This window comes from Schistocerca cancellata, chromosome 5, assembly GCF_023864275.1.
Source record: "Schistocerca cancellata isolate TAMUIC-IGC-003103 chromosome 5, iqSchCanc2.1, whole genome shotgun sequence".
Classification (NCBI taxonomy): Eukaryota; Metazoa; Arthropoda; class Insecta; order Orthoptera; family Acrididae; genus Schistocerca; species Schistocerca cancellata.
The window spans coordinates 483458997-483473122 of record NC_064630.1 but is presented as its reverse complement, the minus strand read 5'-3'; the positions used below and the strand labels follow the sequence as shown (position 1 = coordinate 483473122).

The 14126-nt window shown below is 37.8% G+C and overlaps 1 protein-coding gene across 7 annotated transcripts in view; it reads left to right on the top strand.

Annotated features, from left to right (window-relative positions):
• LOC126189025 (nuclear receptor coactivator 3-like) overlaps positions 1 to 14126 on the top strand; it is a 299208-nt gene that overhangs the window by 233616 nt on the left and 51466 nt on the right. For 6 of the 7 annotated variants that reach the window (XM_049930852.1, XM_049930851.1, XM_049930853.1 and 3 more), the window contains exons 9-11: positions 3479 to 4451; positions 7956 to 8481; positions 8856 to 9377. In XM_049930852.1, coding sequence (XP_049786809.1) covers positions 3479 to 4451; positions 7956 to 8481; positions 8856 to 9377 — 2021 coding nt within the window. The remainder of the gene's footprint in view (positions 1 to 3478; positions 4452 to 7955; positions 8482 to 8855; positions 9378 to 14126) is intronic. The other variant, XM_049930856.1, reaches the window with a different exon arrangement.

The following is a 14126-nucleotide window of genomic DNA, read 5'->3' as shown; positions in this document are numbered from 1 at the left end:
GTGCATGGTAGTTTCATAAGCTACATACCAGAGTGTCCATACTATTTATACCCAGATTGTTAGTGAAAGTGCAACCTTCTTTAAATTTATTCAGTATTTTCTATAATTCAGTGAGATCTGCATCATACTGCAGCTTCTTCTGATGGAGGAGAGTGATTACTGTTAACACTGGCATTTTGTGTGGTAAAGGTAATTATGTAACCAGTGTTGCAGGCAGGCCTCACATTGAGTATTTAGTTTTTCAAATTTTGATGATGATTAGGTTTCCATGTGATTAAGATGAATCATTCATTCTGATGATGCCAGTGAGTTGTGAAACATTGCTTTTGCCTGTGTAAGGATGAGAGCAAAGGGGCAGTAGATACAGAACTTTTGATTGACAAATGGTATTCTGTACATTGTGATCGGCAACATTGTTTATAATTACTTTACAGAGGCAGAGCAATGGCAGTTGTTAAAAATTGAAATCTCTCCACTATCAGTGGTGAACATCCCATCAGTTGTAATGCAGACCTCACAGGAAGTATAGTCATTTATTTATTTTTAGTGTTCTTGTCACATTGATTATCATTTGCATGAAATATAAGACAATGAAGTAGCTTAATATCGAACAGTTGGCTGGCTCAGGTTCTTTATCTTGGGCATAATGATGCAGTGATAGAATATTGGAAACAGTTTTATTCAGCATATAATTAAATATTTTGTGTATTCCACGTGGTGTTTTATGCTGAAACGAACCAAGGAAAACTGACAATATGGTGGGAAGATAATTTTCAAAGTTAAATGGTGACTCCTTCAGCAACTCTCTAGATATCTATTCTGTGTCTTTCCACCAATGTGTGTTTACTTCAGATGTTGTGACTAATATATTGATTGAATGTGTAAGTTTACGGTCAAGACTGATTTTAGCTGTAGTTTAGGGCATTATGTGTAACGCATTTTGTCTGCAAAGATGCAGTGTTTTGTCCTTCACAAATCTTATTTTAAATTGCAGGCAACCACAGCCAAATATCTGTGTTTTGAATGAAATGATCTGCAGTGGCTGTAAAATAATTTTATTCAAAGTCACGACTGATTTCACATAAATTGAAGATGCTTCCTTAGGTGATCTATACAAAGATAAAAAAGGAAAAAAAAATTACAAATAATTCTGAACAATGAAGAATAAATGGGTACTGAAGTATACTAACATATAACGATACTTGGAAAGTACTCTATATAATAACTTATAACTTAAAGGTAATTGTCTTTCCACTATGAGCTGGTAAATAGAATCACTGTGAGTATTTTCCAAGTATTCTTGTACATTACTATACTTTAGTATCCTGTTATCATTCTGACCATTGTTAATAATCTTTTGTAAAACAATTTGTTTCTCTATTAATTTTTGAAAAGATCACCTGAGGTTGCATCTTCAGTTGACACAAAACAAGTTCTGACTTTGAATAAAAGTATTTTATAGCCATTGTGGATCATTTAATTAAAAATCTTTCATGAATGGTTAATTGTTAAGAACAGATGATGGAAAATTCCTGATTCTTGACAGCTACTAAACTGGTATTGCACGAAAGAGGGCTATTCAAGCACACCTGAAACTTTTTTTTTTTTTTTCGTAACGTCTGTTCACAACAATCTTCTTCTCTAAAAATGACTGTCACATCACTTGAAGAAAAAGAGTTAAGCTGGGCATTCTTTACTGACTCCCTAGCCAGCTTCAGAATATCCTGACATTCCTTGAGATCTTTCAAAGTTTTCAAATTTGGTACTTCAGAGCCTTGTGTTAAGTTATGGGAAAGATATAGGGGGAACACAAAATGAGATCAAGAGTGTTAGGTGGTTGTGATATTTTGTATTACTACTAATTCACAAATTCATTCACAATGTGAGATGAAGTCACCACATGTATTAATGAAGGTTTACTCATTTCATTGAAAAAACATTTCTTATTGTTGTATGTCTAATGATAGTCTGAGGAAGCTTCTTGTTGGTCAATCATGCTCTTCTAATTGTAAATTGGACCATCATCATTTTCTCTTCTTTCTTCACTAGGCTCATAAATGACTTGATTTTAACATGACAGAGGAATGATTTCGGAAAAGTATTCCCTCTCTCTGTAATAAGATGCAGCCAGTCAATGCATGTCTCGATTAAAATGCTTTTTATTTAGTGAATTGGCATGACATCCAGTGAATAAACATCTGGGTAATAACAGATCTGTAATTGTAACATTACTCTTGCATAAAACATGTAATACTTAATTCAGTTTACGTAAGATTATCTGCTAATAAGAACAATCAAAGCAGCTGCAGCAATGTAGGTATCTGTGTCAGTTGACAGATGAGACTTGTCATTTTCCTAAAGTCCCTCAATGATGTAAATACTACAGTATTACATGAGGTGGGATTATTTCATTGTATAGCTGCAGCAAGCACCCAGAACGGCCTTACATACTCTGCTTTAAACAATAACAGAGATTTTTCACTCTTTAGTGCTGCTTTGTGTTATCACCCAATTTACTGTATATAATGAAAAATGCAAGCTGTGAGTGCAACAAATAGCATTGTTATCAACCAAACAGTGTGACAGTGCTGCTGCATATGGATGTTACACATGAAACCTTTCTCTCTGTTGAAATATGGTGACTGCAGACTTAATAACAGTCAAGGGAGCTGCAGGTGCAAAGTGAATCTTCTACTTTTGATAATTACAGGATTTCCTCACCAATTGTTCCCATATTAAACAAAATATGCTGAAGTACTTAAATGTACTAAATAAGGAGTATTGGACCTAATAGTATTTTTGCAAGGATTATTTATTAATCTTATGAGTTCCATTTGAGTGATGGAAGCATAGTGGTGGGTACTTAATCCGTAATATTGTAAGGAAAAATTATAGCTACCTCTTTTGCATGTTGCCCCCAAATATGCCAATTCTATTGTATTCTGTCTATTACCAAGAAGTTTTTACACCAAATTTGATTGTTTTCTAATAACAGTATTATTTGGTACTGTCCATCCTACCATCCCATCATCTAGATTCCTCCCTCTCTCTCACTTGTGCTGATGCCCCTCCTCCTCCACCCCACATAAACCCTTGTGCGTTTTGTGTGTTGGCTTTGCTTCTATCTAAAGGCAATGTGCTTCCTCAGTGAAATTAAGTTATCTAGAAAAATTTTAACTTATTTGAAGGATGGTCTTATCCTATGCAGATTGCTTGACACTTGTGTGCTATGTGCAGTGTTCGTGTGTGTTCAACAATGTGACCTATTGATACATATGTGGTTCAGGTATCAATTTCATCTGCATATATTATCCTCTTACACCAGTTGTGCTCCCATTCCCTACTTAACAATCTTTACTATTTAACATCAGTGCCTTGTTGTGATATGGTTGCTTCCATGTTAATTTGACACATTACTGATGCATTTCTCTCTTTTTCCCTGTTCGTGTTTTCCTCCCGGCGTGCTTCCTGGCTGCAGAGACTCTGAGAACCCTCTTCCGGAGTGTGGCCACCTCTCCAACTCTCCGCGTTCGGCGACGTCAGCTGGACAGGGAAACCCCAGCTTCGGCACTTCACCTAGTGACGGTAATGGTTCAGTTGGAGGACCACTTATGAGCAGTGCTGTGAACGGTCAAGTAAGTGCGGTAGGAAGTGTGGGTGGGCGTACAAACTCCAGTGGGTTTGGCAGTGTTACGAGTGATGCGAACAGTCCTGCCTACCACACGTATTCCACTGAAATCGGCCTCAATGACTTTGACTTTTTCCCAACTTCTACTTGGGATATAGTAGGTGGAGGAGAAACGAGTCCTGACGGTAGTAGTGTCAACGCAGCCCAGTCCGGATGGGACCGCCGGCCCGATTCGCGACAGAGCCAGAGCTTGACACCTGTATCGACCCCAAATCCCCGTCCACCGAGTGGTGCGGGATATAGTCCATCTGGTGGTGTGTGCGCTAGCCCACTGAACCCGTATGTCCACCAAACCAGCCCCGCTGCAAGAGTCTCCACTCCTGCTCACCCATTTGCTAACTCATTTCCTTTCAGCCCTCTGCAGGAGCATGGGCCAGACGGAAGTTTCTGCTCTGACGGGACAGAAGAATCGAAATCCGGGGTGCAAGAGTCTGCTAATGTAAATGGCAGTTCTGACGGAGGTTCGGCCCCGGGGGACTCTGGTCGCAGACTTCGAAACCTTCTGCTCACAAAGCGTCAGAGTACGAGTGCTGATGAAGTGAGTACTGGAGATGCAGGAGGGCAAGTTGGTGATGTTGACGTGAGGAACAGGCACCGAATTCTGAAGGGTCTGCTTAATCAGGATGATGATGAAGATGCCCGCAGTGATGAGGTACCAGCTGGTGCAGGAGCAGCTGGCCGAGGATCTGTTGGTGGAAGACTTCAGGCAGATGCTCCTAGGATGTCGGGTCATAGTTCTACAGGCAACAACATGCTACTGAAGGTGAGATTTTTTGATAAACACAAATTATGTCATACAATCTCTAAACTATGATTTAACCAAAATGTAATTTTTGTTGTTGTTTGGTTATGGAATACAAATGAATGTAAATGATTTGAGACGTTGTAGTTTTGTACCAGAGACATAAACAATTTGTAGACAGTGTTTATGTGATACTGTTGAGCCAGCCGAAGTGGCCGTGCGGTTCTAGGCGCTGCGGTCTGGAACCGCGAGACCGCTACGGTTGCAGGTTCAAATCCTGCCTCGGGCGTGGATGTTTGTGATGTCCTTAGGTTAGTTAGGTTTAACTAGTTCTAAGTTCTAGGGGGCTAATGACCTCAGAAGTTGAGTCCCATAGTGCTCAGAGCCATTTGAACCATTTTTTTTTTTAATGCTGTTGAAATTTATAAATTATTGGTAGAACAGTAGTGTGAGTATCCAAAACTGCAGTACTGTACTTTTTGGGAATACTGACCATGTCTCACAAATGTTCCTTTCTTTTTATATTTTATACAAACCTATGTGGAACCTTTTTCATTCTGTGATGTACATAATGGGTTACATGTGGGAGTCCAGCAGCTGAAGTTAGTGTGAAACATTAACAAAAATGATTTTTGTGGACCAAGGTGGCACACTCAAATTTGGTAACTTTCTGTGTAGATCTGTTTGTTAGATATTTCATCAGTTGATCATCAGAATAATTATGTAACATAGTGGAAAACATAAATACACAGTTTCACCACAGACAACAGAAAATATTTTCAACAATAAATGCAGTGGGCACTCAGTAGCCTTTAAAAATTCAGATAGTTAAGTAGATATCAAATAATAAAATATGTATTTTGAACAAAGTTTCAACATAAAATTCCAACTTTGCCAGTAAATTACTTTTTGATCAATATTGTGGCTTCAAAAATTCATTTGTTTATCTTTAATTCAGGCATGTGTACACTGAAATCCTAAGTTCCTGATTATAAAGCTATGGCCAATTACCTGACCTTCAGTCATATGCATCAATACTGCTCCTGCATATTTTTAATATCATTTTCCTGTCTTACATTAGGTCACAACTTCCATCATCTCTTATATCTTGGCATCCATTTAAGTACTTTCTTGGTTCACTTGCAATCTGTTACCCTGTCTTCATGGCCCATCCACCTCCATTTCAGTTCTCTATTGTTCACAGATAACACCTCAGCTTTTGAATTGTTTTTACATTAAAAGCTCATGGCTCACTGAGTGTGAACTGTCAAATAATGGAAAGTCTAGCAAGGAGCAACAACAAAATGGAAAAGATAGATTGCTACTCGTCACATGGGGGAGGTGATGAGTTGCAGATGGGCACACCTTTTTCAATGATACATATAAATGCCTGCCTGCAACTCAATTGCTTCTCTGTGTGGTGAGTAGCAAGGTATCCTTTCCATATTAGTATAGGCTTTGACTGTAAACATTCCATATCAGACACATCAGATTGTTCATTTTGAAAACTCGTGTAGTGTTTACCACAGCAATCGAAGCTAATTTTACTCCTCACTTTATTTCTTTTGCTGATCATCTTCAGCTGCCTCAAGTATGAAATATCAGCAATTGATCGCAAGCACATCAGGCAAAAAATTCATTGCCCAGAGAAGATATGTAGGTAATCCTGTGTAACAACACCTCTAGCCATAATAATGGTCGCAGTTTGACAAAGTAGAGTGTTCACAAATTTCTTCAGGAATGCCGTATCCAGCTGAATCCACTTATTGTCGATTAAATCCTGTTGAGCTTCCATATTGCAAGCATGTGGATTGCCATTGCCCTGTGAACAGTGATGCTATCATTCTGGAAGATGGGAGTGTTCACAGTATACTCATTATGAAGGTGTTGAAGAAAGAGCAATTCTTTTTCACTGATATTGAAATAAACATCTTGATTATGGAAAGTCCACTAATACGTCTTTCTTTTCCTTATGAAGAAGAACAATAAGAGCATTGTTCCAGTGTGGGAAATAATTTTATTTGTTCTTGTTCGGTATGTGCTAGTTGCTGGATCAATGTGCTGGATTCTTTTTCATGTGGGATGTGGTGTTAGAGGACATCATTTGGCATATATGGTGTATGCTGGTCGGTTAAAGTTACTGGCTAAAGTATGGAGACAAATACAACCAATAAGAAATGAGTGTGGACTGTTCTCAACAAGTAAAATGGTCTATAGCTCAACAAGTATTTTATTCCAGTGATATGTTTGTAGGATATTTTATTTCTAGTTTTGATCAACAATATCTGTTGTAAGAATAAGGGACACTTCTAGTTTTGAACACCATGTATATAGGCTGCTCTGGATAATTGTATTTTCTCTGCAGATCTGATGAAATTATTTGGAAGTTTTGAACTCAAGATGAATGAAATTATTCTCACTAGTTATTTAATTTAAAACAAACTTTATCAAATTAATTTTTGGCTGTTAACAATTGCAAAGGCTTATTGTAAGTCTTTATTCCAATGCAATGTCAAAAATAGATAGAGCGGTGTGTTTTACGTATAGTCAAAGACTAATAGTTGTGTGGCTGCATTAACAATAAGCTTGTGTTACAGTTCCTTCTTTTGAAAAAGAAATACCTGGTACTTATTTATTTAAAAAACTGGCAATTTGGTAAGGATCAAAAATAAAATTTTGACAGATTATTGATGGTTCTCAAACATTAGGGGTAAGTTAAAATTCACGTGCAAGACTGAAAGTCAAATCCTATTTGATCCACAGCTTTCATATGTAATGTTTGTTTCACTGTCGGGAATACTCCACTGTAACGTTTTTAAAGCTAATATAAATTTTCCTTCCTCCTTTCCCTGTTTTACCCTCAGTGCTCCATTTTTCCACTTACACTTTTTCAGATAACACTTTTCTGGCTCAGAGTTAATGACATGCACAAAACAATCAATTGTTTTGCAGTGTGAAATATGAATTTTGCTTCTGTCTGTAACCTTTTATAGTTGGTTACTGAGAGCACATACATGACATTTATAGAAATTGTTGTTGTTGATGTTTGCACAGACGTAATTAACCAGTAGCAGTAATAGGAGTTAACTGTATGAGTTGTGTTAGTTATGATGAAACTGAGGAATTCGGGGGGGGGGGGGGGGATGGAGTGGAAACCATTTTCCTAGAACACAGTAGATGTAATCCAGTATGACAGAGCAGAAATACTATGAACTACATAAATTAAGAACTTAAATGATGTTCAATTAGAGGGATTTTTGCTAACTCTTACGTTGATGCCAGCCACTTGCTTGCATGTCATATAATATTTCAGAAATCTTTCAAACTGCATGTACTTGCAGCCTCATCTCCCTCATCAGTCGTGTAATTTCTTTATCAAGAAATATCAGTGGTGTCACCGCTCACATGTAATGGCATGTCAGTTACATTATATTTCTGTACCAAATAAATGTCATCTTATGTACTGCCATCTGTGGCTTGGAATGTATATTGCCTTTTGTGACACTTAAATACAATTTTTTACAGCTGCTCAATGAGAAAAGTGATGATGATGATTTAGAAAAGAGAGCTGGTTTGAAGAAACAGAATGAACTGCTGCAACAACTACTAAAAGAACAAGATGAAGAGAGCAAACCTCAAGTAGGGCCCGATACTGGTCAGCATCGTGATGATGACCCTCTGCTCGAGAGCCTCGGTTTCCGCAACCCTTCTCCATCTCCACCTTCTGGGGCAGGTGTGGGTGTTGATGTCACTGGCAGCTTGACAGTATCATCACTGATTGGAGGACGCAAACGGCCGAGTGATGACGGAGATGAATCGGGAGTTTCATCTGCAAAGATGCGACTTGGTGGACCTTCTGGAGCTCCTCCAGGAGTGTCGAGAAGTGGCGCTGCAGCGGGGACAAGCAAGTTGTGGGAACGCAACAAAATGCTTGCATCGCTTTTGGCAAAAGAACCATCGCAACCAGCCACCATCCCACCTATACCTGCTTCTGTCATCTCGGCTACACCACAAGAGATACTACCACGTGTCAGCAAGCCTCAAACTCCCAGTAAGTCATTTGGAGACTGTTTCTCATTGGGTTGCTTAATTTTGCTGCTTTAACAGGAGAAAATTGGCAAAATCTAAAACATCACATTTTCTTTCACATAAATCAGATCCACATTACTGCTAAATATATTTTAATTGCTTGGCCCCTAGATAATATGTAACACAGATACAGTGAAGCACTGCTGCTCTGAGATATTGTCTATATTATGTCTCTCTTGGTAGCTGAAAGACATAGAAAGTTAATTTTTAAATGTAGGTAGTCATGTTTCATTAATAATTAACACTTCGTCAATTATTTTTTGTAAGTTTTGTTGGCAAAAACCAAAGGATCTTTATAGTGATTTTTACTGTATATGTGTGTGTCTGTGCATCCAGGCTGGCCAAGTGGAAATGTGCAACCTCCATCCTCGACTGCAGCTACTGCCCGGCCAACACAACAGGTAACTGATGTGTCAAGGCAACAGGTTCGGCCACAGCCTAACAGGCCTAGTGCCACACCATTCCTCAACCAGATGCTCACGCAGCAAGATCATCAACAAAGTAACATGCTGCTGCAACAGAGTATACAGCAGCAAAAAGTTCAGCAACAGCCATCGCAGCAACAACAACAACAGCAGCAGCAACAGGCACAGCAACAGCAAGTGCAGTCATCTCAGCAACAGGCACAGCAGCAGGTGCAGCAGCAGCAACAGCAGCAGCAGCAACAAGTGCAACAACAGCGTGGACAACTGAACCAACTTGAAAGTAGTTTCAGTATCCCGGTATCAGGAGCCACAACAGTAGATTTTCGATCTGTCTCTGGATCTGGTGTCAGTAGTCCCAGTACATGGGATAACCAGTCATCAGATCCCGTTTTATCTGATCTGCTGGACCAAGTTATTGATATTGTGCCTGATGGTAAGTGTTCCAAGAAACTGTAATCCTTCCAATACAAACATTTCTGTGTACATTCACTTCCCAAGTTACATAATATTTATGTAGATGGTGGCAGCCAAAATAGCAGTATTCACCAAGCATTAGAAACATGTGAGGCACATTGTAGATAACCTATGGACAGGTCAGCCGACTGTTTTTAACAACCAATTGTTTTTTCATTCACTTGATTTTTTTCAGTTGGATGAAACAACTGAAAGAAAGTAGTCTCTCTGGCTACATCAACTATATGAATGTTTTTTCATTCACTCTCTTGTTTTTAATGGTTTCACTTGCATACTTTTTTGTCCTTTTTGGTTATGCATGGACCTTGACTTGGGTTAACAACTATTTTGAGACAAATCTTATTTCAAGCAGAGGTGGATAAAAGTATATTTCAGAAAATGAAATATTTTTAAAATTTATATATTTATTTACTTGACTACAATTATAGTTGCATAATTCTGGTAGAACTTAAATGCTTTGGGATTAAAGGATACCTCACATCGAAAGCAGAAGCGTTGATTCATCAACATGCACACACAAAAAAACCTTTGCTCCCAGAACCATCTTGACCTCAACCTCTGTTAACTGACTGTCCTCACACCTTCCATCCAACAGCTCCTCATTCCCCTTTCCTATCACTAATTCACCTCTCCATATCACCTTCATCATGCACTGCTCCCTGCTGGCTCCGACACCTATGAATCACGTGTGTAGCATGTGCACATACCACACTTCCCTTCCACATTCCTAGCCAGCAAATCGGCTGCCTCTCTCCAGGCCACTAGCTATCCTCTCCAGCCCCTCTTCTTGCCTCCTGTAACTTGAGAAAGGATGTGCTCCAAAAGCTAGCAAGTTTTCTCTCTTTTTTTGTGTGTGTGCGGCTTTTGATGATCCAATGCTTCTCTTTTTTACTTAAATGCAAATTTGTCATACTTCTAGCATTAAATATGGACTTTTTAGTTGGTTGTTAAAGGTCAATAACAGGCACTACATTATAAATTTACATTTAAAAAGACGAACATTACTCTTTTATTTAAATTTATTGAAACACTGTTTTTTTCTGCTGATTTACACCCATCACCAATAATTCTCATTCAGGAAAAGCTGAGGTGATGCAAACAGAAAGCATGCAAGATACAGTTTGTCAATTGCTTAATGACTTAAATCACTTGCTTTCTCAGTATATACAATCACTTGTCAGATACTCACACCCCCCCCCCCCCCACACACACACACACAAAAACAAGAAATGTATCATGAGAGTGACTTTCTATCCAGTCATATGATTTCTGTGCCACTGCGCATTTCAGCATTTTGGCCCAGGCATGGTTATTTGTAGATGTGGACTAAAAACCAAACTAAAAGCTACTTATTGGCCCCAAATAAAAAGCAGGTTTTGGAATTACAATAATAGTGATAATGCTGATAACACAGTGCAATTTAACAATGCCAAAATGATCAAATGTTTCACCTCTTAACTGAATGCACTGGGGATCATGTCATTGTTTTCATTTGGTTGCTCGTACAGACTGGTTTTGCCTTAAAGAAATGAATGAGTAATAATAATCCAATCGATATATAAAAGTACAACCAACTGAATTAATTGGTTTCATTTGGTTGCATACACAGACTGGTTTCAATGAAAAAAGGAATGAATAATTCAACCAATGCATAAAACCATGAGGAGCATTCAATAATTAAAGAGAGGATTTGCTGTAGATATGAAACAGTTTGCTGGAGGAGCATTGTACTTCCATGAGTTGGCATCACTGGGATGAGCTGAGAAAAGCTGATAGATACAACTTGTTTTGTTTATAACCTCAGTATTACACTTAAGAATGTCATGTCAGTTTGAAGTTCCCATATTAGTTGAACAATGTTCAGTGTTCTCTTGTTTGCTTTCTGAAGGTGAAAAACTGGCTAAAGTCTTTCCTCCAATGCTTTTACAGTATGGTAAAAGTTGCACAATCTGCATAAATTGTTATAAGTGGATAGAACAGTTGAAAAATGGTTGAACCTCTGACTGTGATTGATGGGGAACATCCTTTCCAGCCACTTGGAGTGCCAACTCTTTTGCTTGAAAACTGCATTGAGGACATTGTTTGTAGAGATATACATGTTACGTTTCAACATATAGCAGAAACCATTACAGTAAGTGTTGGCACAGTTAATAACCTTATCAGTAAGAAGAACAAGTATAGCAAAACAAGTGCAAGGTGGGTCCTGAAAGAGTTAACACAACAACACAAAGAGACAAGACAGATTTGGAAGAACACTGTGAAATGTGAGGTGACCCTCTTCTTAACAAGTTTTTAATGTGTGGTGTAACTTAGGTTCACCATTTGAAACCAGAGTCCAAAAAAGAAAGCAAGAAATGGAAGCACACAGCTCACCTGTTCTAAAGGAAACTGGTAAACAGTATCTACTGCTCAGACATACTGACAAACAAAGTGAAATCAGTAATGAGTGAAAAACATTGCAGATCTCAAAGAAAAAGCATGATATTGCACATGACAATGCTCACCTACCCATCGTCCAGATGACCAAAGAAACAATCGAAAAAATTAGTTGGGAGATACTACCACTTCCTCACTGCAGTTCAGATATGACTCCTTTGTGTTTGTGTATGTTTGGTCCACTCAAGGAGGCATTTCATGGGAAAAAGTTCAGCAGCAATGAGAAGGTCAAAAAGCTTGTGGAAGAGTGGCTCAGACAACAAGACAAAAGACTCTTTTGCATCAGGTATAAAAATACTAGTTCATCATTATATTAATATTGATGGGGATTGCATTGAGGAGTAGTAAAAATCTCATTGTGTAAAAATACACCTTTTTATTCTGTCTCTTTAGTTTGTTGAATGTCCCTTATACAACTGAATAAATCAGTTGTTTTCCAACAGTTGACTGAATCCATTATTTTAATTTGGTTGTTCCCATCGTTATATAAATCTATACACAAACATTAAAAATTTGTGCATTCTGAGGGATAGTTGAAACATACCACAAAAGAATTTTGACATTGGGAAATTGAAAGATTTGTGAAGCCTGCATAGCTATTCTTGTTTGTCAAACATATTTAGGGAAATAGTCAAGCTAAAGAACACTATGTACCTTTTTCAAGACATTTTTATTTTTTTCAAAATAAATATGAATGTGGAAAGTTCTGGGTGGAATGCAAATAATGGAACGAATAAAGAGAACCACTCACTATAAAAGTCTGCCAATAAAAGTCTGCCATGTAGCAGTAGGCAGGTACATAACCACAACTGAAACTATTCATAAGCTTTCAGGTATTCTGTTGCTATGGAATAGTGTGGACTCTAAGCTCACATATTATCTTCCTAGAATGATTCACTACATGTTTTACATTCTGCTTGATTTTGTAAATTTAGCTGGTCTGGTGAGAGTTGTGTCAGTGCAGTTACATGTCATATTTGTAATGTGAAAATAGTTGTGTATAGTCAAGAAATTTTTCAGAAATGAATAAAAACTGCCGTGTTGTATGTGAATGACTACTGTCCATTGCCCTTGTAAATAATTATTGTGAATCACAAAAGCTTGTATTGTGGTTGTTAGTACCTTCATGTAATTAATGATTTTGTTCCACTAATAAGCATGCAATGACCTGAAGGTCAATACATTTTTTATTATTTATTTGTGGTGACTTCCACCTATATCGACATACATACTCTGCTGCCCATTGAGAAAGTACAGTAAAGGGAACTTACTATTGCACCACATGTTACTGTTTCTTTTCATTCCATTTGTGTATGAAGTCTGTGAAGAATGACTGCTTGACTGCCTCTGTGTGTGCTGTAAATAGTCCATCCTTGTGTTTGTGGTCCCAATGGGAGTGATACAAATGGTGCCTAAGTCTACTCCTAGATTCTTCTCATAATACTGTTTCTGGAAACTTCATAAGTACTTTTTTGCATGATAATTGGTGTCTATCTTCAAGCCTCTGCCAATTGAGGTTTTTCACATGTCCATGATGCTCTACCATGAGTCAAACAAACCCACGACCATCCATGCTTCCCTTAATTATACACATTCAATATCACCTTTTAGTCCGACTTGGTATGAGCCCTACAAACCTGATCAATATTCTAAATGGGATGCACAAGTGTTTGTACACTGAATGCATTTACCCAGTATCCTGCTTTATCTATGATCTTACCTTTGTGATAGTCCCATTTCACATCCCTACAATTTGTTACACCCAGGCATTTGTATGAATTGATTGATTCCAGTTGTGACTCATTGGTACTCTAGTCACAAGATACTACTTTCCTTTGCACCTCTTTGAAAACTCATCAAGAACTGACTGGATATTTGTGCAGATTTATGAGGCAGATGATATGTGAAAAGTCGGGGTTTACTATTAATATTGTCATATGACATGAAGACCAAGGGTCCCAGTACTATTTTCATTTCAGTTACTTTTATTATTTCTAATATTCTGCATTCTCATAACCAAAAAATCCTCAATCCAATCACACATTTTGATTGATATTTGTATGATCATCTTTTGTTGGTAAGTGTTGATGTATTGAGTCAAATGTTTTTCAGAATTCAAGAAATATGAGGATTGGGCAAAAAATAATGAGAATTGTTTTAAAAAACATCCTGCATTTGACAAAACATTTTCAACACTTAATCATCTCTGCTGGACATAATACACTTGTTCCCACATTTTTTTCATTATTGATGAAACAGTTTTTACACTGGT